We start from the raw sequence: 22756 nt of genomic DNA on the forward strand, positions 1-22756 counted from the left end.
CAGACCAATCAGTTAAAGGTTAAAATATGTCCATAAATGAACCATATGTTTGTTTGGGTTTGTTTTGTTTTTTTTTTTAAAATGAGAACTATTTAATTCTCAGGAGAAGAAATTAATGCATAAATTATCTGTTCGTCTGAAAAATCTATGGAAGGTCTAATTTTTGTTTTAATTAGGAGATAAACAAACAAGGATGCTATTTTTTGTGTGCTGTTCCAAAACAACTTAATTTTGAAACAAAGATAAGATGCCATTTTATTGATCCCCACAGGGGGGGAAATTAGGTGTTACAGCATCACAAGAAACAGCCAGATAAAGATATAAAAGTTGGAAAAAAAACAGGTAGAACTACAACATAAATGAAAGTTATATACAGATACGAATAAGTCAAAATAATATATTGATTTAGTTGACCAAGGAAGGGCAGTGTTTTACTGGATGTATATGTTATCCTGACTGAAACTTTTATCCATTCACCACTTGAAATCATTTAAGATTTTACTGAAGTATAATTGAATGTCATCAGCAAAAGAGCGACATTTAATAGTAAAACTTGATAAATGACATGCTTGATTGGATGCTGTAATCCTTTTTTGACATTTATACATTATTTTGTTGCTGTGTTAGCACTTGGTTAATTTCTATTTTCACTGTTATTATGTAATTTAAAATAAATAAAGATTGACCCATCAAACTGACTGTATATGCAGTGCATAAAGATTCTCCCAGAATTTAATGGAACTGAAATAACCTTGGATTTTTAAAAAATCTTAAAATCTTATGTCTTATGATAATTTGCTTTTTGCTCACTTGCTGCCATCTCTTCATCATCGGAGCTGAGTGCATTTGAATTGCTAAAATCACATCCAGATTTAAAATGTCATTCATGATGTGAAGCAAAGTTTCCACATCATTTTGCATGACTGTTATGTTCCTTCATTATTTATGCTCCTCTGAATTCTCATTAAGCACGAGTGCAAGAGCATGCTTCCTCCACTGTGTTGCCTAACATGAATTATTAAATCCATTAATGCAAATATGTTTTCTTTCCAGGATGACTACCTTAAAAACATGGAGGAGAACACAGGTTCTGATGAAAGTAAGTCAGAAAAAAAAGATTTTCTGTGGCACTTACACGTGTGGAGGACGTTTTAGGATGGATGTGTTGTTTCTTGTGAAGTTTTGTGTGTTTTCCACTTACAGCCTGAGTGCATGGAACTGTACTATATGCAGCTTAATATTTAAATGGATTTACTTAAATGGCTGGTTCCACTGTAAAGGAAAAAAAGCTACTGCAGTTCAGACTCTACCAGCATAATCAATGCTAAGTGCTGTCCACCTTTATAAATCTGCTGTAGACAATGAAATAGCATGGTGCACATTATCGAAGTGCCGACTTCTTTTAATTGCAGCAGTTGCCTGAGGTCATCCAGCCCGTGGTGAGCACTGGTCCAGGGTGTCAGAGCTTGTGGAGGGTGAGGACGCAGTTGTGATTCAGGAAAGGAAAGACTGAGCCTTCAGTCGGATCCATTAGTTTGAAAAGCCTGCTATAATTGCCTTTGTTGCTGAGGGCTCAACTCGAAACTCCCACCAGGCTCCATTTACCTCCATTGGGTCTGTTCTCAGCTGGAAAAAAAATCTTACATTTAGAAAATCAGCTGTGGAGGAGGAATGGAAACTATTTGAACATAGAGAACAGTTGTGCGTTATTTCAGTCAAACGGTCTTTTTGTATTGAACAGAAATGAAACTGATGTAATTAGAAATCACTTAGAGAATGCATACCTCTGCAGAAGTTGCACTATCTTCCAATAATTACCCAAATCCTGAAAAAATTAATGAGTTGTATGGAGCCAAGCTTTTGCAAAATTCATCAGCCGTGCCATCTTTCTAGAGACAAGGTCTTGGTTACTCTAGTTGTTAGTAGTTTTTTTTTTTTTTTCATTTGGTCACAAATATATAGCTGCTGATGATCTGAAATCTGATTGCTGTAACCTCAGAAGCTGAAGTTTAAAGTCCAGCTGTGGTTTAGCCGCCTTGTCATGTACAATCAACTGCCACTCGAGGTCACTTTCTCTGAGATTTAAGATGCAACTGTGCAGCTTTAATTGAAGTTTATAGTCATAGAATGAAATGTAAGTGTACATAAGGGGATGTTTTGACTGTCCAGATCATTTGAATATTTCTAAGAATTAATATATTTCATGGCAGTAGGAAAATTCAGCACACCATGAATTAGCTGACATAGGCAAGTATATAGTTATCTATACACCTGAAGCTATAAATAACAGTTACAAAGAAAAAAATATTGTAGGTATATTATAAGATTAACTTCAACTGCAGGTCTTTTACATAGGCTAATTAATTGATGCTATCAGTAAATTATGATGAGACGGAATTTTTTTAACCTATTTAGCACTTGTAGGGGCAAATTATTTCATAATATGAGTAAAAGAGTAATAATTAGTGTTGTATAATCAAAAGTGATCATAATATATGTAATCATAATTATTTTCCGAGAAATTAATGAAATAGTAGGTTCTCTAAACAACCAATTTCCCATGACACCAGTATAGGTAACTGGTGTGTCATGTTGCCATTAATCTCCTGTGCTTGGCAGATTTTAAGATAACTCCATAGTACATCTGGTTCAGCTGCAGTTCAGCCTGTGCATTTTTAATCATAGAAACACTGATCCTAGCATGCAGCTGTTGGCTGAACCCCAGGAAGTACCTGCTTTAACTGAACTGCTGATACTAACCCTTCTTTGGTGGAGGTAGTGAAGTGAAGTATGAATCGTTTTACAGGTCAGACTAGAAAGTACGTTTCATACATAGTGTAGCCAATTTAGCAGGCCCCTTAGGGTTACCAGTGTGTTCCTGCTGCGAGGTGAGTGTGGGAGGTCGGGTATAGCACCACACCCACACTGCCTCACTTAAAAGACACTTGACTCAAAGGAGGAAGATGTAAGAACAAGCAGTTCCAGACGTTATCCCAGTCATCTGTTCTTACAACAGGGGGAATAACTAATGTAATCTCAAGAAAACGCCTCGCTTGCTGTAGTGTGGGCGATGTTCATTTGAATACCATTGATTTCATCCCCGTCCCAGCTCCCACTGGGACTAATTCTGCAGACCTAATTGATCAGGGTCCTCTTCATTGCAAATTCAACGAGACAGCAGAAACTCCGGCAAGGTGTACCTGCAAGCCCCGGATACAACAAAGGACCTAACAAGAGACTTCAGACACCACCGATGCTTTTTTTTTTAAGTGAGGTGATTAAGACATCAGCTCAGCCCCGGAATCTGCTCTATGTTTGAGGGTCATTTCAAAACAATAAGGTGCCCACTGCTCAGAATTAATAGAGGAACTGTCATGTTTGACCCGTAGAATAAGAAATATTGTACTAATTGGATAAAAAAGAAAACAACTGACTTCAGAAAATTATTCAAACAATGTGCTATAAAAAAAAGAATTAGAGCTGAATGTGTGTTGCATCTTTACTAATTATAAGTAAATAATTTCATAGCTCCAATGAATTTGAATAAAAGCTGAAGGCTGCTTCAACTCAGTGACCGCCAATTAAATTGAAGGGTATAAAAGAGACTTCCAAGATGACAGTAATTGCAAATCCAGTTCAAACTAATTCACTTAAAGCTGTCAAATGAGCCTCTCTCTCTCATGCTTTTAATGTTTATCACAGATAAATCTTTTGGTTTCAGACCGGTGCTACTGTAATTCTTGGCAGCCCAATAACTTTTTTTTGTTCATAGCTTCTAAATACTTTTTATCAAATGCATACTCTGACAATTTGACTTTAAAGCAAATGGTTGAAAGCTTTTGATGGAGGATCCTGTCCATCTGCAAGGCTTCATGTTCAGTAGAGAATTCAGAGCTCTGATGAGAGTACAGACTGCAGCTCGTGGATGAGAAAGCAGCCATGTTCTCATGTGTTTTTGATCGTGGCGTAATAATAATAATAATCTCTTAGAAAATGGACACTGCCTCGGTGCAGTCACATCGCCTTTGCTGACATGATTACAGGGAGATTTAAAACCCATAATGGCCTCTGCACATAGCAGTCCTGCACTGAATTCTCAAAGCATCAATATGTAAACAACAACCAGGAGAGCAGGCACGCTTGATAACCCACTCGATCTTTATTGCAAATTAAATCTTGTGTTTGGATTTTATTTCCAGTATGTAGGTGTAGGATAAGAGCACTGTGTGAAGGTTTTAAGCTGTTGCTTGGAGGCAGACTTGAAGATGCTCGTAAATATTGTACATGAGAGCAGTGAGAGAGCTCCACGTCACCGTCTAAAACTATACTGCAACACAGAGCTGTGTTTCTATGGGGACAAACAGTATAGTAATGTTGTGTGTCATTCAGCAGGATTTAAAAAAAACTACCAGATATGGTAAGGTTTAATCATGGACCAATTAACAAATTTTTATTTTTAGGTTTTGACTCAAAACTCCTGAACAGAGAGGTGTAGTAGGAATATCCTTTTGTTGCCTGGATTCCTTTAAGATTAATCTGTTAGTATCAGAAATGGCTATTTTTTGGAAATATGCGTATTTGCTTTATTACCCAGAGTCAGATGAGTTTATCAATACTTCTTTCATGTCTGTCCACTAAATAAGAGGCTAGAGTTAGGAGGCTATTAGCTTAGCTGAGCCTGAAGACCGGAAGCAAAGGAAACAGCAAACCTGGCTGAGCCTAAAGGTAGAAAAAGGACAAGATGGTAATGTTTTATTTTACAGGTCCACAGATACTTAATTCCACACTAATTTCCTAGAAATTTAACGGTGCATTTTTAGGACATTTTACACAAGGTGGGGCAATTTGGTACAAGTTATAAGAAACAAGTAGCAGTAGTAGTATTAGTTGGTGAGTACCTTGTTGCATTTGGGTTCATAAATAGTTGTTAATTTGCAAAATTCTTAATAAATTTGACTTTCAACAATTCTTTAAATGACAGAAAATACTTATAGCATATGCATACTAGATTTTTACAATAATTTCTTAAAAGTAGCTGCTGTGTAACTGTTAATTACAGCACGTAACTCTCCATAAAATGTTTCAACATTTCGAATTTTGTACGGTTTAAACAAATGAGATGTAATGTAAGATTTAGGAGATTTTGTTTTTTACCTTTAGACAGTGCCAGGCTAGCTGTTTCATCCTGCTTTCAGTCTTTATGCTAAGCTATTTTAGCTACTTAAATAATTAGGGGGAAGGTATGAGAGTGTTATCAATCTTCTTGTCTAACTCTTAGAAAGCAAGAAAGCCAAAAAATGTATTTCCCAAAAATGTGGAACTATTCCTTTGACAAATTTTTTACGAACCAAAAAGAAACAGTCTTTCAATACTACAAATTGTATCCACTCTTCATTAAATGAAGATATAACATATTTAGATTGTCTTTTGCTATTCCAATTTTTCTTGGAATTCTCTCAAAAATTCACCAGCAGCTAATAAAAATGTTCTATTATTGAACTAAGATATAAAGAGGATTGTAGAGCCTTGGTGGAGGTGTGTGCTTTCTGAATACTGTCTAGTTTTATTTGATTCTTCCTCTTATATATGCACAGCTCACTGCTCAGCTCACTGCATGGCTCACTGCACCTCCTGTAGCTGTGCTTCTGTGTGAGTGAACGGCAGGTAGTGACTGCTCAGTGGCCAAAAAATAATAAAATGGCACAGAAGAAAGATGGGGAATTACACCACACAAAAAAGCATAAAAATTTATAGTCCTTGACTTGAACCTGCATTAACAAAATGAAATATTAAACCTCATACTCTGATAGCAACCACCAACAAAATATACAGTGACAGTCTCTGTAACATAAACCTGAAGAAAGCCAGAGGAAAAACCTGAATGATGTGTTTCGCTGAAGATAACTGTGATCCATTGAGGCAGACTGAAAATATGAAATATCTTCACTTTCTTTATTGTCGAGAAATAGTCAAAATGATATGTATGGTGACAGTTAATGTCTTCAATCAAAAAAGGAGCATAGACAAATGTATCATCAGCGGTAGAGTGTTGATATTGTTCAGCCACCGGGGTTAAATCATGACAGAACATAATACCTTTTGGAACAGATGAAGGGAATAAAAGTCAAGTGGTCACAAAATCTTATGGAATGACTGTTTCCAGTTTATGAGCTATCAACACCGCCAGAATCCAGCTATCAGTCTTTTAGATTCTCTGCTGAGCCTAAATGCTACGTCTTGTATTTTTATGAGTTTCTACCCCAGCAAGAAGTGTAAGATAAACTGATTTGTAATTCAATTAAGATGGCATTATGCCAGTTTTATCTCACTTATCCTAATGCCTTTTGCTTCTGACTGTTTACCAGTTGTTGCCTCTGATGTGGGTCAAACATTTCTGGGAGCTGCTGGCTTATTTTTACACCAATACAACTGAAGTCCTGGTTTACTTCAGGGTTAGTGTCTGATTTCTGAACCCTTGTTGCTCAATGTACTTTACAAACAGCAGAGGGTTTCTTTCTTCTGTCCTGCTGTGAAGACAAAACATGAGATTTTTTTGTTCATACATTTTATCAGAGGGATAAACCCTTTGAGATGAATCATCTTGTTTTCAAGGGGGTCCTTAACACAAATATACAGAAAATACAGTACATAAAGCAAAACAACACAAATACACTCACACATACACAGACAAAAGCTCAGGCCAGGCCTAGCCACTCTCACACCCACTGATTCCCCCCAAAATGCCAAACTACATACAGTAAATGTACACATACCCATACAAAGCTATATACAAACATTTACATGCACCTACATATTAGAAATAAATTATTTCCGTATCTTAAATTTAATTAGAAGCAAGAGCAGGTTGTTTGAAGATAAGTAAACAGAGATGAAATGAAAAAAGCTAATAGATCTAACTGAACTAGGCAGGTTGTTAAAAACATTATACTCAGTATGCCTTAGACCATACAATGATCAATGTGGAATTAAGAATTGTTTCAAGTAAGAAGGATAGTTAATGAAAATGCTTTTAAAAATGAATTGCAACCAGGGAAAATTGATTTAGGTGTTAACCAATACAGTGACTCATAAAACAGTGATGTTCTATAAGGACACCTCAAAACAAATATACAGAGACTATTATAAACTACATTGAGTGGATTAAGATTTGCTTCTGAGGTATTCTGATAGAAAATGTCAGCATAGTCTGGTATTGGTAATAGCAACTTCTTTTCCTGACCTGTAAAGTGAAACAGTTGATAGAACATAAAAAATTCTCAAATTATTTTCTTTATCACCGAATCAATATGAGGCTTAAACGAAAGTTGATAATCAAGCCAGATAACCAAATATTTAAATTCCTCCACTTTCTCAGTGGTGTCCCATCCAAAAAATGAATCAACTAATTATTGGTTAAATGCAAAGAATTAGGTCTAGTGCCAAACAACATACTATAAGACTTCTTCTTATTCAGTAGAAGTTTGTTGAAAGAAGTAATAATAACCAGTTTTCAGTGGCATCAAAATCAGACTGTAATGTACATTGAATTTGTGAGATGTCAGGCTTGGGAGCGTAAATCACAGTATCATCTGCATATAATCAAATATGAACAGAATCAGAACAGATTTGTGGGAGATTATTAATAAAAATGGAGAACAGCAACGGCCTTAGAGATTAACCTTGAGGTACACCTTTTTTCATAATCATAAAATCTGACTGATTGCCCTGATAAAAGACACACTGACATTCGTAGTGAAGATATGAATTGAACCAAAGTAAAGAATGTTTTGAAAGACCAATAGCACAAAGTGTGTCACAAAGGAGGCAGTGAACCCTGAATACAACTAGAAAGAAGGTTGAACAGTCCTTTGAATGTATTATTGTAATAATAGAAAATGTTTTAAAATCTTTATGAGAAAATTTTGGAAATGTTAAAAAGTCTGGTGATTTTTAAGAGTAACTGCACCCAGTCTAATAATCCTGCTTGCCCTTACAACTAGTGCTGAAGTGATGTAGTGATAACAGTGAAAAGAGTGAAATTTTGACTTCCCCTATGGTTTACATAGAGAAATCTATGTGGTCAAATCAGGGAGCAACATATGGAGATGCCTTTGCTATCCTAAGGATAAATCATCAGGACCATAGATGTAACCTCCTTTATAGCATTGTGGACAAAAAGGCTGGTGGAACGCAAGCTAGCTTGGAAGTTGAGCAGTCTCTTACTTGTTTTTATCAAAGTACAAAAACGCCACAGGCACAAAGCCTCCGATTATTGTTTTTGTATTTCCTCAGAGTTGTCTTGTCATCCACACATTCCACAAAAGTCCACTGTTCCCTCATACTTCCCTCCTGAAGCATCAAAGTATCACCTAGTCGCCGGATTTGTAGGGATCTGGCTGGCAGCCACCTCGTCTGCTGACCGTGTTGACTACAAAGCAGCCGCTCAAAGCTGACTCAGGATTTCACAGCTTAAATTTCTCTCAGCGACCACCGCTTGCTACTTGCTCTTAAATTTTAAAAATTGAGCCTGTAAGTTTTCAGAGGCCTTTCCGACAAGGCGGTAAATGGACTGGGACAGTGTGACAGTTTCGGATGGCATTGACCACAGGCTGAAGAAGGTGGAGGACACAGTGCTATTTCCATCTCAGTCTATCAGTGGAAAAGAGGTTGGCATTGAACCATTCAACTCACTGAAGATGGAGAGAAATACTGGGGCAGGGGGAGAGATGGGAACATGGGAGACAAAGATTGAGTGTCTGTGTTTGTGTGTGAGAGAGAAAAGGCATGCCGGGGAGAGACAGTGATAAGTTGACATGGGGGAAGTGAGATGTGACAAGCCGAGAGAAAGAGATGCTCAATCAGTGCTGTCAGGTTTTCTTGCAATCAGAGACAGCCGTTAGAGACTGCCGGCAGTACTACGATGGGCTGCCTCACTAATGACAGCTAGGCGTCTATGTTTTCAGCTGTGCTGACTATAAAATCAATGGACTCATTTGTGCACACTGCTAGAATATTTTTCATGACACATACCATGATTTTTATTGCATGCGTCTGTGTAAAAGATAATTTTAAATGATGTAAATAACTTGATTATACAGCATGTAAAATAGCTGCCTTGCTCTTTTTTATTTTTGGCAGTGCATGCTATCAATCTGTTAAACACATGCTCCATGTCAAAAGAATAAAAAAACAGCCTGAAGCTCTGTTCTTTTTTTCTCATGGAGGTGGCAAAAATAGAGAATTAAAGCAAAACACCTCAACTGTGATTGACACCTCTGGATTTTCTGTGTTCTTGTTTTCTGTCTGCAGCCGTGGACACCACAAAGGACCCGTGCCAGAATGTGAAGTGCAGCCGCCATAAGGTGTGCGTCGCTCAGGGCTACCAGAGGGCCATGTGTGTCAATCGCAAGAAACTGGAGCACAGGTAGGCGGAGTTTTTAGTCCTGAAATCAGAGGGAGCCTTGCCTTATGTTTGCAAGGCAGGTTACCCCTGTTTAGAAAATTTTTACACAGACAGGACAGACATTTCTGTGACGCTCATGTCAATAGCTGTTAGCTGTGTGCCAGTTAAAAGCCTTTCAGTGTCTGGTTGGAGAGCTATTGATTAGACTCAATAACAGGGCCAGAGAGTGTCATGAGCCAGGAGTGATATCATTTCAGCTGCAACACTCACGCTGTGCAATGACTAATTAACTGTGTGGATGGAAGGTGGTAAAACCCAACAGAGACCGTTCTTATACATGATTGCACTTGAGATCATAACAGTCATGCTACAATCACACACATAAGTAAGAGATGCAAGTGGAATGGAAAATGCTTAATGTCAAGGGTACATATCTCATGATTAATTAATGCATAACTAATACATGACTCACCATCGTCTAATGCATGATGTATCATGAACTGCTGTGACTCAGTATTAATTAATAATGAAGCCACTATTAGTCAGTTTAATTACTTAAAACTACATGGATCATCAGTTTGTGAACTCATACATATATGTAGTTAAACTAGACTAAAATGTGATCAAATTAGCTGAAAACTGGTAAAAGCAGACAAAGTTTTCTCAGCTAAGTGCATTTGATATTTCTTTTTCCAAAAGCGAAATAGCACCAGATTCTTATGTTTGTGCACAACATATAGTAGGAAACTGGCTGAAGAGGCTTTGATCAGCTTCCTCGGCTGTAGTGTGTATTGATGTGTGCATTTGGACTTTCACGTATTCACGCATAACCTGAGTAAAGGGTTTGGTCAAATCGAGGCTTATGCTGTGTTCATGTCTTATTGTACACATTGTAAATACAAGCACATGAAAAGGAAAAACCAGTCATGTTAGACTTCTATTTGAGATATGGAGAATTTTGGACAGCCGTGTTATCTCCCACTTGGCAAGAAGAACTGCAGAAGTGTCAACAAACCGGTGCCAAAATGCCTGCAAATCATCACTGTGGTTCAAGTAAATAAACTAGCATTCAAATAGAATTTCTCTTATGCTACCTTTGATACTGTTGATCATGATATGTTAATTAAGAGACTTCAAGATTCGTTTGATCTAAAAGGTCCTGTTCTTAACTGGTTTTCCTCCAACCTCAAATCTGCTGAAACTAAGGTTTTCTCAGGGGTTCCACAAGGGATGATACACAACTGCTCTGTCTTCTAAAGGAGCATAATATCAACTACTGGATGTCAAAAAAAAATGCTTACAGCTAAATAAAGACCAGTCTGAGATACTTGTAGTAGGTTCAAAAAACAAAAATAGGAAATTTATTCACACCCAGAGTCACTTTCTCTGGAGCACAGTGAGCAAGTCAGGAGTTATTTTGGACTCTCTTAGCTTTGAAAGTCATGTCAGTAACTAACCAGGCCAACTTTTTATCTTTTGAAAAACATCAAAAGTCAGAGGAATTAAATCTCAAGATGACTCTGAGAAGCTGTTTCATGGATTCATCTCAACCAGGTTAGATTACTGCAAACAAACAATAAGAAGACTCCAGCTCATTCAGTCCTCACATGGTACATGCAAAAATGGTTGTTGCTCAAATGGTTTAAAGGATACGGCTGGCGATTTTCTATATTTTTCTAATTGTCAACAAATCTCATGTGCAGAGCCAAACCAACAATGACTTGATCCTTCTTACAAGTATTGTATGTGAATCCAAAGTCTGATATATTGTATTCCTCTGTGCCGTAGTCAAAAACACGTCACTGAGCCACATAGCTGCACCGGGAGACATGTTCCTTGGCCCTGAAGGCAATAACATAATAGCAGCGATTACATTTTCAGTCTCAGGAGAGATATTCCTTGTGCGGCAGGCGCCACTGTGTACAGTTCTGTTTACACGGCTTCGCTAGCTTCATGTGCATATCACAACCTCTTGACTTTGTACTGATGTTCTTTGAGAAATGTCTAATGTAGCACATGTAGCAAAGTAGAAACATATAAAAAAATCACCAGCTTTATCCTGTAACTCAGATTTTTGGTGAGCACAGAAACATTCCTCCTCAGGCAGATTACTGTGAAAACATCCTTCAAGTATCAAACTCTGCACAGCTGAAACAGCCAAGTGAAGGAACAATAAGCAAAACACATTTTTGAGTGGAGGGAGACTTTAATATTGTCTCGCGTCACTTGTTGCTGTATGCACTTTAATGTAAAACCTACTGAGTTTGCCTGTAATGAAATGTGCTATATAAATAAAATGGCTTTGCATTACCTTACTTGACTTCCCATGTCAAAAACGATACTTCACTCTACTTCCTATACTGATAATGAGGCAGCTTTAGAAAACATGGTACAGGCTAATCAGAGGAAGTGGAAGCAGACGAGGTAGGAGAGTGGGTTGAAAACCAAGACAACAGCATAAAGTAAATTATTTTGGCTATTTAATACAGTGTAATACAGTGGTTTATGCTCGTGTTGCAATGCTCCTCCTTTCACAAAGGCCTTTTAGTTTTCTCTGGTAAACCTCAATGAAAAACATTTATCTATTCCCTCACCCATTCATCCCACTTTGACTGAAAAACAAATGAGCAGGGTTGCAGTCTGAAAAGAATTAATGGAGTGAATTATTACTACGTGCAAAGTCTATCTGCAGTGACAGGTATTTATCTTTTTCAATAAAGTGCTTCATTTACAGTCACTCCAGAGATGAGAGAGACTGTGCCGAATAATGGGTAATAAGCACGGCCGCAACCACACTAAACCATCCTAGCATCATTATGTAGAAGCCTCAGAAGTCGTACTGCAGAGCCTTAATGCTTGTGTTCACTGAACATGAAGTCAATCACCATGCAAGAGGAAAGCAAGCACGGAGAATTTTATGAAGCAGTGCATCCAGATATTAGCAGGCAGATTATGGCTTTATGGTAATTGTGATTAGAATTGTCCTGTTTTGTTGCACGGATATACAAGAGACTGATATAAATGATACAGAGTTGTAATAAAAACATCTTGTTACAGGATTTGTAGCTCTGTGTCTGACCTTTTTGGGCCAGTTTGCTCAAATTACAAAACATATCTTCTCACTTACCTCTAGCGGTTTATAGCCATGCAGATAGTTTTGGTTTTATTGACTCAGGATGTTAGATATCTGCCTCTGATATTTATGTTGTCATCCCAACACAATGAAGTGCTCCCAGCACTGAAAAATAAGATTTAAAAAATTCAACATAAGCGAGTCCTCCTGAAAACAATGTGTCCCATTATATTACACTACATTCATTTTACAGACACTTTCATCCAAAGTGACTTACATTGAGTGCATTTAAACTTGATAGGAACAAGAGCTAGCTGTCACCAAAACTTGGAGGTGCATCTCACTTAAATAAACAACTAAAAGCATGCTCAGTGCTACAGTACAAGGTTTGCTTTAAGAAATGAGACATAAAGTCTGGGTGTTTAAACGTAGTCTGAAAAGGTGAGATTTCAGCCAGCAGCAGAAAATGTGCAGCGACTCTGCTGTCCTGGCTTCAGTAAGCAGTTCGTTTCACCATTGCAAGGTGCAAACAGGCATTTAGCTTTTACTCTGGATAATCCAAAGACCTCTCTGTCAACATTTTTCTCTAGAATTACTTTCTACCAAAGAAATAGTTCCTATGGATACTGTTGACTGTGTGTAGCATGTAATTTTCAATGCTGTGAGCGCCACAAAGAATTCCATTCAGCTCCTTTGTATTGGGGTGGCAACAGACATCAGAGAGAGAGAGATATCTCGAACTGTGAGGAAATGTAAGTATCTGCATGGCTAGATACTACTAGAGGTAGCAGTAAGTGAGAAAATGTTTTTCTAACTCTTTTTTTTTTTCATGTTCAGAGTCAAACAGTCAGGGCAGCTGGAGACCCATGACAGCAGCTGCAAGCCTTGTCCTGTGGCTGCCTCCTCACCTGTATGTGGCTCTGATGGACACAACTATGCCTCTGAGGTAAAAGATAAATATTCTACACCAGCATCTCTCTTTGAAAACATTCAGCCTACTTTTTTACCTAGATACATTTTCTTTTGCTTTATGACTGGATTTCGCCACCATAAAAACCCTGAAAAGAAAAGGGAAAACTGCCCGTGTCATCGTTTTAAATAATGAGAGGAGTCTAGTCAAGTGCTGTTTCCTGCTGCGCTGACATATACATGGACATCACAGTTCATCACTGAGGACAAGTGCACTGGCCTGATGTGGCCGTATGATTAATGACTGACGTTGTTTTGAGCTGCATCACCGTACACCGGCCACTGCCAGGACTCCTTATTGATTTATGTATAGTTTTTAATTTTGACCTTGCATGAGAAGACAGCGGAAAATGACAGCTCATTCTTGCTGCCTTTCTCTAAGTGCCGTGTCTCATCTGAATGAGCAATCTCTTCTTCCTGCGGTCACCCCCATAAATATTTTAACTGCATACGTGCCTTTCTCTCTCTCTCTTTCTCCTTACAGTGTAAGCTGGAGCAGCAGGCCTGCCTCGCAGGCAAAGAATTGAGTGTCATGTGCGCTGGATTTTGCCCCTGTGCCACAGCCTCCATTACAGTCACAAATACTGATGCAAAACGTGGCAAGTGCCTTTTCCTCACTTTAATTTTGGGATTCACACCTCCTCTTCTGCATGACTGTCATCCTTTTTATGAGTCAAGGTTTCAAAAAGAAAAGAAAAAAGTTACGCTGCAGTTAGGACTGCAGTTTTCTCACAGAACCTATCAACAAAGTGCTCAACATTTGGGATCAATACTCACCAATTTCAGAGATTACTGTTACCCAAATAACCCCCATGTGGTTAAACTGCTCTTTCAATCATGTAGTAATTAATTATTTAGAGTGTACACTATCTATCATTGCAGCCAAACAGTATTGATTGTGCAGGCTCTCGGGCACGTGAAAATGCCAATTGATCAAAGGGATGAAATGTTACTCCTGTTTTTCATCTGTAGCGTGGGATAAGTGCTCAGCCTGGAACTGAAAGTGGATTTCTATTGGATAACAGCAATTTGCTGTGGTAGAGTTAATTGCAAAATAATGTTTTCTTTGATTACCAGATCATACACTTATAAATCACAGTATGAAAACCCAGTTCACCTCAGCAGCTTTACAGCAAGGGAAACCTGTGCCTTTCATTCTGCTTACTGTACATCAATAAGAGCAATATCAAGCAGCGTTGAGCCCCTGCCTGCCTTTTAGGAGGGTGAGTCAGATTGCTGTTAAGTTTCTGCCAGGGCTTTTTGAATGCTGGGATTCCCTTTTTGCTCCCTCAGAGAGCTGCACCGGCCAGGACCTGGCAGACCTGGGCGACCGCCTTAGAGACTGGTTCCAACTCCTTCATGGAAACGCAAAGCAGAATAACTCTGGCAAGCTCGGATCTGGCACCGCTTCAGGTTCGAAACTCACAAAGCGGCTTTATTCTCCGCTGCATTCACACTTACAACTCGATTGTCCATGCAAAGAAATGTAGTACAAACCGCAAATGCATTAAACATGAAAAAGAAAGAAACTAAAGTACCTTGCAAATTATTCCTGACAGCACTGGACAAGAGCCTGGTAGCCAGCTGCAAGGACTCCATTGGCTGGATGTTCTCAAAACTGGACACCAACAGTGACCTGTATCTGGACCACGCTGAGCTGGCTGCTATTAACCTGGACAAGTATGAAGTCTGCATCCGGCCCTTCTTCAACTCCTGCGATAGCTACAAGGATGGGAAGGTCTCGACGGCAGAATGGTGCCTCTGCTTCTGGAGAGAAAGTGAGTGAAAGGAGCTGCGTGGAGAGCTGAAAGAGTCTATTTTGAGACTAATAATAAATAATATCAAGATTACATCACAGAGAAATAGAGGGTATGCATTGACGTCATTTTATACCACTGTCTGAGGACAGAGCTAGGACAGTGAGATATGAGGGTGCTATTGATCTTCTAACCTCCCCGCAAGAAAGTGCACAGCGTCAAATGTGTCAAAATGTCAAACTATTCCTTTAAGTAAGTCTGACAGCCAACAAACACCTATTTTAAAGCAGGATTTGCTGCCCAATCAAAATTGGAGGATTATATGGTGGTTCTCTTTACTTAAGGCTTCAGTAGTCTGTACAACCTTGAATTGCTAGAATCCTCCATTCATCCACTCTCCATCACTTATCCAGGTCCAATATATATAGAGTAATCCCAAACAATGATTAACAGTTCTCCTGCTCTGTTGAGAGCAATCTGGGTGAGAAATCTTTTAATTGACTCATCTGACAGTTTGCCAGAATCTCTTTCTGACCAAATTGAAAGTCCTGAACTCTGCCCACACCTAGTTTTTCATTTCACGTCCACAGAAAACACAGTCATTACCTGATTAGAACAAAACACCAAAAGTCTTTTGGTCACAACTGCACAATGAACCCCAACCAGGATGCGGGAAAACTTACGGACAGGAACCTCGACAGACCACCCTCACTGCATGCTTTGGTTTACTTGGTCTGCCCGTCGACACATTCACCACCCAACTCACAGCTGATGGCTTTGAATTCGTTCACTGATCATTGGTCTTTGGTGTTCTGGTACCAGGTACATTCATGGACTACCTTATACTCAAACATGGTGTTTGTTATGAACAATCCATGAGTAGCACAGAAGTCCAATACCAAATCAATACTCAGGGACAAATCAAGCAGTCACCCCCTTCAGGTGTCTCCCAGGAGAGGTGGCGCCCTCTGTAGGACCTTTGCACACTCCCTTTACTAGTGCTTTGCATTTTTTTATGAGCTCATACAATATTCCTACATCTTTGTGCTGGAGATGTTTAACTGAATGTTGAAATATAGGTTAAGATCTGGCTTGTTTTGATTATTTTGACACTGAGAACATACTGTAGTTCTATTTTTTGAAGAACAAAATTAAATGCCTGTGCCATTTGTTGGGTGCGTAAAACTGAAGGCGGATAAATTACATGGTGTCACAGAGGATTTCCACAACTAGAAATTCCTCAGTTAGGTAAGAGAAATGTCAGATAATGCATGGAGTGTGGTTAAGGTGTTGTAAAATGTAAAATGATCTGGTGTCTCCATGGATGTTTTGCACATGTGCACCATTTGACCTTTACTAAACAAATACAGGACTTTCCTGGCAGTAACCTCATTTGCACGCTGATTATCCCATTGATCAGGCATTTAACCTGCATGCAATAGATTACACCGACTGCCTAATCAATTTTTCATTACTAGCTGGCGAGATGTATAAACTACCCCACACTGAGCCATTAAATAATAATAGTATCATGAAAATGATTTGGATACATACTGTAGAAATAATTACAAACTCTTAAGTGTAATTTTTTCCCTTTGTGACCTCACAATGAAGTCTAGAGAACTGAAAATACCCCGTGAATTCATCTAGTTGGACATATTTTTGTGACAATCTATAAATACTGGGGAAGGTTTATGGCCTTAAGGGCCAAGACAAAATGTCTTTCTCTTCTTGGTTTCTATTTCTATCTCTTCTAGAGATTCAGCCTGTTTCCTTGTCGTTCTCAGACTACATCCATATGTTCTTTCACCCAAGCTCTTGACAATCGATCAGGCCCTGAGGGAATGAAATATAAGACTTAAACAAATCAATACGGGCAAAAAAAAGTGTAATTATGAAGAGCATTGATTGAGATAAAGTTTGGGGAGCCCGGGTTTAAAGTACTGCCTGTCATCACTTTTCTTGTTTGATTCTTCACAGAGCCGCCATGCCTCGCCGAGCTGGAGAGGATCCAAGTGCAGGAGGTGGCCAAGAAGAAGCCTGGTAAATACATTTGTCACAACACAACTGTAGAATTCAAGATAAATTCAACTGAAGATTTTTCTTTCATTCACCTACACCTGACATACGTGGAAGTGCAGAAACACCTTTTGGGCAGGAAAGTGCCACTGACTCACTTCAGATCCTTTTAAAGCCACACCATGCCACGTAGTTAGCCATGAGCTGCACTTTCTCTGTGGCGAGTGCCCCCGCACTCGCTCCGGGTGTAATTATGTTACAAGGTGCCTGGAGCAGCAGGCGAGAATCTAGAGGAGGCTCATTAAAGAGATCACAAGCACACGGCTAGGATTAGGCCCTAATCAGGCTGGGGGGGATTAGGGGGCAGCGCTGGCTTTGGGAAAGAGCAAGGCTAACGTGTCCGTTTGGCTCCCTGAGAAACCCCACACTATCTATCCAGCATGCTCAACATGCTGCTTTTCTCTCATCAGCTCCAAACCCAGTGATATGTTCTTTCATTCTTGAAGCCCACTTGTCTCATTCGTGGTGTTTTCTTTAGTTTTCATGGTGGGGGTTGTTGCTTGTTAGAGAACTTTGCTTCACAATGAATGCTAAGTTGCAGTCGGGTTTGACAAGAGTGTCCTCAGGGAGGCTGGAACAGTGGAGTGCTGTCACCGAGGCTGTCACTACATTTTTACATGCCACTCTCACAGCATAAAGAAACACACTACGCCAACATAACTGTGTGAAATCACATCCACCGGCATATGCATGGTTGTGTAAAGCAAATAAGGAAAGCTCTTGGTCTCTGTGGTTTTCTCTGCCAGAAAGCTGCCTCTCTATCCTGACTGATGGTCTTATCACAGGTTCACTAAGGCGTGCTGGCATTCTCGTTTATGTGGCACTCATCTCAGGTATCAGCATGATTCGACAATGTGTGCTGAGGGTATAAATATTTAACAACTAGATATGCGTATGTGTTTGTGTGCATCCTCGCAGGTATGTACATTCCCAGCTGCGATGAGGACGGCTACTACAGGAAAGTGCAGTGTGACCAGAGCCGAGGTGAGTGCTGGTGCGTCGACCAGCATGGTGGAGAGATGATGGGCACCAGAATCCATGGCAACCCTGACTGCGGTAAGATATTTGTCACGCTGAGCACCGCAAGAAAGTCTCCTTCTTATGAGGTCATTTTTGTCTGTAATTGAGTCCTTGAAGCTGTATTTTCTCAAACGATGAAAAAATCTGCCAGTGTGTGTGTGTTTCAAATGCAAATTAACTTGTTTCATGTATTTTTTAAAATCAAGGTAAGCATTTTTCTTGATCTTAGTGCACTGAGTGGCCTTATTCTTTCTTATTTCAAGGTACAGACACTGATTTCTTGAAACTTCTTGAAAGTTCCTCTCCACTCAAAAATGTGTTTTTCTTCTTGTTCCTACAATTGAATGTTTGAGCTTTACTGTGCAGGATGGTAATCACAGAGTTCGACACTAGAAGGCTGTTTTCACATTTCGTCTGCTGAAAGTGGAAAGTTTCTCTGAGCTTTTTGAAAAGAGCATGATTTGTGACATCACTACTAGTTTGAAAGCCAATTGTGGTCCAATATTCAACAACAAGTGTGATATTGAAACTTGAAGCCTGCAGTGCCCAAACACTGAGAATGGATTTTTCAAGTAGGAGACATCTCGTTTAACAGTTAAACTTTTGAAATGAACAATATTTGCATTTATATAGATTTTGGAATATTTAATGAGGGAGAAAGAGTAGATGTCATTTTAAGGACAGAAGGTAATTATACTTTTTTGTGGGAAAAAAAAATCAGGCACATATTATTGTTCCAAGCAGAGTATTTTTATGTCTACATACATGTCTGGAGGATCTTTAAACAAGCTGATTTTTATGGGAAACTGGTTGTAATATTCTTACTTAATTTGCGGGTTTTTCACTCGTTTTACGATAGTTTTAAAAGTTTTTGGGACTCAGATATAGACAGGAATGATTTTAGAAGATTAATGGATTGAGAAACTAATCTTAATTGTTCTTTTGAGTAATCAATTAATTGCTTATTCTATAAAATGTCCAAAAATAGTGAAACATGCTCAACAAAAGTTTTCCAGAACCCAAGATGCCATTTTCATATTGCTTTTTTTAATCTGACCAAAGATAATGAACCAACAATAATGTGAAACAAAGAAAAGCAGCAAAACTTCACGTTTGAGAAGCTGGAAACAATTCATGATTGGCACTTTGCTTGATAAATTACCAAAGCAATTCACTATCAAACTTGTTTTTAATTAATTTTCTGTCTAGGCACTTTAATTAAAAATAATTCCTTGTGTTTTTATCCTTACCCAGATGAAGTGGCGGGATATTCCGGAGATTTCGGGAGCGGAGTGGGCTGGGAGGATGAAGAGGAGAAGGAAGCAGAGGACAACGGGGAGGAGGCAGAAGAGGAGGAAGAAGAGGAGGGCGAGGCAGACGACGGGGGATACATTTGGTAGAACTGTCTGACCCCACGAGGAGAGCCGAATCACAGCTGCTGGCCTGAAAATCTACAGGGATGGCTCTCTCCTAACAGCAAAAGATTTTGGGATCAGGCTGGGGAGGCATGGAATTGTGTATCATCCTGTTGGGATATGGTGCTGGGCAGGTCCGGTGATGAGACGATGACCAGTTTTTGTCTTAGATATGTGTAATTGCTTCATTCTTGTCTCTGTTTTTTGAGCAACAGAGCTTTTGTTTTGCCGTCCTGGAAAGCAGGACCCACTGACTACTGCGCCATAGGTAGCTAAAGTCCATCAGAATTCCTATCTTGTCTGACCGCCATCTATGCATATAGAGATTACTGGTAATTTTGTATCGTGAAAAATTGCTTGAGTATTAGAGCCGCCGTCCCACTGGAATGACTAGAGATCCAAATTTAAAGGAATAGTTTGACATTTTGGGAGCTTATTCCCTTTCTTGCCGAGAGTCAGATGAGAAGATTGATACCACTCTGACTCTCAGCAAGATTGCAAATAAGCATAATTCCCAAAATGTCGAACTATTCCTTTAAAGCAGTTCAGTGCAATGTGGTTAATTATTTCAAAACTGATTCTGTACATAAATCCAGTGTAAATGATCTTAGAGAATTTCAGGTTTAAAGCTACCTTTATGATAAAGGTGTACCCCAGCTCCTAGCAGTTTTTAAGTCTTACAAGGATAGACGTGACTATACAGGACCTCCAGTTTGATTACTTTTATTGAAAACTTGTAGAATGTACTTTAATGACCCGAACTGCACCTACAGTAGAAACCACTAGTCGCTCCCCTCTGCTAACTCTGAATTCATGTCAAAGAATGTGCCACAACTATGTTTTATTCTGAGTTTGCAACTTGAAAAAAAAATGTATTTTGTGTTTATATATATATATATATATAAAAAATGTGTGCATTACTTGAAGTTCTGTGTGTATACTTGAAATCACATTGTAATTTTTTTTCTATGAGAATATTGTTGCCACGTCTTCATTCATGCTATTGGTAGACCAGACATTTGGTTGTTTTTAGTATTGCATGTTAGTAAATAAGAATGTACTTCTAGGCTGAGCACTTTACTAATAAAGGCACTGGAGCCAAGCTGTATGCTGCCGTCCATCTTTTCCAACTATTTCAGGGATCATCCGGGGAGAAATTAGGTTGGATTTGTGGACACTGTGCCACCAAGTCACCCTCCATCTTCTACTATATTTAATGATGAGTATTTTTGCAGTGATCCTGCTAGATAATTAAAGGAACACTGTGCTGAGGTGCCTGTGGGGAAGTTAAATGAATTTGTAGGATAATGGCAGGTTGTTTTTACTCTCTGTGGGAAGCAGTGCTCAGCTTGTTACCTCAGCTGATCCATATTTTCAAATTTAGCTTGGGAGCTAAAATGAACATAAATGAGCTGACCCTGTTTTCAGTAACACCCCGTCCTACCTTACGAGGACTGTGCTGCTTGTAAAACATAAGCTAGGCATGTAAATATGAATATTTTTGGAGCACGGCATTATTTTCTCATGACCTTTGGGTCCCCCACCTGGTGCATGAAGCACTGATTACTGAATGTTGTTATAGCTAAGGCCCATTACAGCCACCATCACACCTGATTGTGTTTAACAAGGCATTAACTAAATACGATTTCATCATCATCCACAATCACAGAACTTCTGTTGAATAAAAACAAGCTGCAGAGTCTCCTCTCGGTTGGGTCTCTTACAAGCAAATAGGGATGATTGCTGGGATATTTTAATGCTCAGCTGACAACTCATGTTAGAAGAACAAATTACAGCAGCAGTTGGCTGCCAAATGGCGTACCACAGTGACCACAATGGATAAAACAGCACTGTCAGAAGGCATATGGATGATAAAATCTGCAATTTGACTGAGGAAAATATAATTCTGAATGGATCTGTACCAGTCGAATCCTTTACTTAAGTAAAATTAGCAGTATTACAAAGTCATGGGTTAAAATTCTTGCTTAAGTTAGTTAAGTGTTAAATTACCAATGCATTAACATCCACCTTGAACACATTATAGCATAATTGAAAAATACAAGGTTTTTCATCTGTCAGATCAGATGAAAGATTACATGCTCCTCTACACTTTGAATAAATAATAACTCTTCAGAAAAGCCTAAAATGCATTGTGTCATCGAGCTGAAACAAGACGTGTCCCTAGAAAGGCTGACATTGTACAGATACAAGATTCCTACCCAACAACAGCCATATTTTACCAGCCATTTATTGAGATATAAAAAGGTACAATATTTAACTCTGAAATGTGGTGTAAGAAAACTAAAATATCTACCGAAATGGAGACAGTGAAGTAAATTAAGACCTAAAAACTGTATACTAAAGTTAATTTATATGGCATTATGATTTAGAATATTAAAATAGCAAGAGATGGTTACAATGGAAATATAATACAATGGTAAAGTAGAAAAATCATAATAATTTATCATTAGATTTAAAAGTGGACACTTTGCATGTCTGAGATCTTCATGCAGGGAGTTCCAGATACTGAGAGGTCTGGACAACAACAGTTCTCAGGCTGCCATCATACAGTAGACATAGCTTTACAAATCAGCAGTAAAATCTTAAGATATTCTCTAAAACTGACGGTGAAGGGCAGCAAGGAATAATAATCTGGTCCCTTCTCTTGGAGAGGGTTAAAAGCCTGGCAGTAAATCTCTGAGCTGCCATTGGCTGATACTACAATACGGCATATTACAATAATTAAGCCTAGAGATAAAAGCATCTTATCATCTTGAACATTTGAACAAAACATGAATGCACTACTTGAGTTACTACATGAGTATCTACTGATGGCAGCCTTCTGGCATCACATTTGTACATAGGTAGGCTATTAAGACTACACATAAGATACAGTGCTGCTTATAAAAGTATTCACCACACTGGACCTTCCATGTTTTTTTTATCACATTAAATGAGAGTGGGTTTTTCATAGATAATGTCCAAGTGAAAACAAATTAATATACAAAATAATTGATGTAAAGTTTCTGTGTAACTGCAA

At 38.8% G+C, this 22756-nt stretch overlaps 1 protein-coding gene across 2 annotated transcripts in view; it reads left to right on the forward strand.

Annotated features, from left to right (window-relative positions):
* Nucleotides 1-20818, forward strand: part of LOC137172247 (testican-2-like) — a 47722-nt gene extending 26904 nt beyond the window's left edge. The window contains exons 2-10 of one of the 2 annotated variants that reach the window (XM_067576557.1): nt 1054-1099; nt 9310-9424; nt 13314-13422; nt 13930-14048; nt 14743-14858; nt 15005-15223; nt 17183-17245; nt 18200-18337; nt 19556-20818. In XM_067576557.1, the coding sequence (XP_067432658.1) occupies nt 1054-1099; nt 9310-9424; nt 13314-13422; nt 13930-14048; nt 14743-14858; nt 15005-15223; nt 17183-17245; nt 18200-18337; nt 19556-19701 (1071 nt within the window). In that variant the 3' untranslated portion in view covers nt 19702-20818. Of the gene's footprint in view, nt 1-1038; nt 1100-9309; nt 9425-13313; nt 13423-13929; nt 14049-14742; nt 14859-15004; nt 15224-17182; nt 17246-18199; nt 18338-19555 lie in introns of those variants that run through there. The other variant, XM_067576558.1, reaches the window with a different exon arrangement.
* The last annotated feature ends 1938 nt before the right edge of the window (nt 20819-22756 follow it).

Source organism: Thunnus thynnus, chromosome 20, assembly GCF_963924715.1.
Source record: "Thunnus thynnus chromosome 20, fThuThy2.1, whole genome shotgun sequence".
NCBI lineage: Eukaryota > Metazoa > Chordata > Actinopteri > Scombriformes > Scombridae > Thunnus > Thunnus thynnus.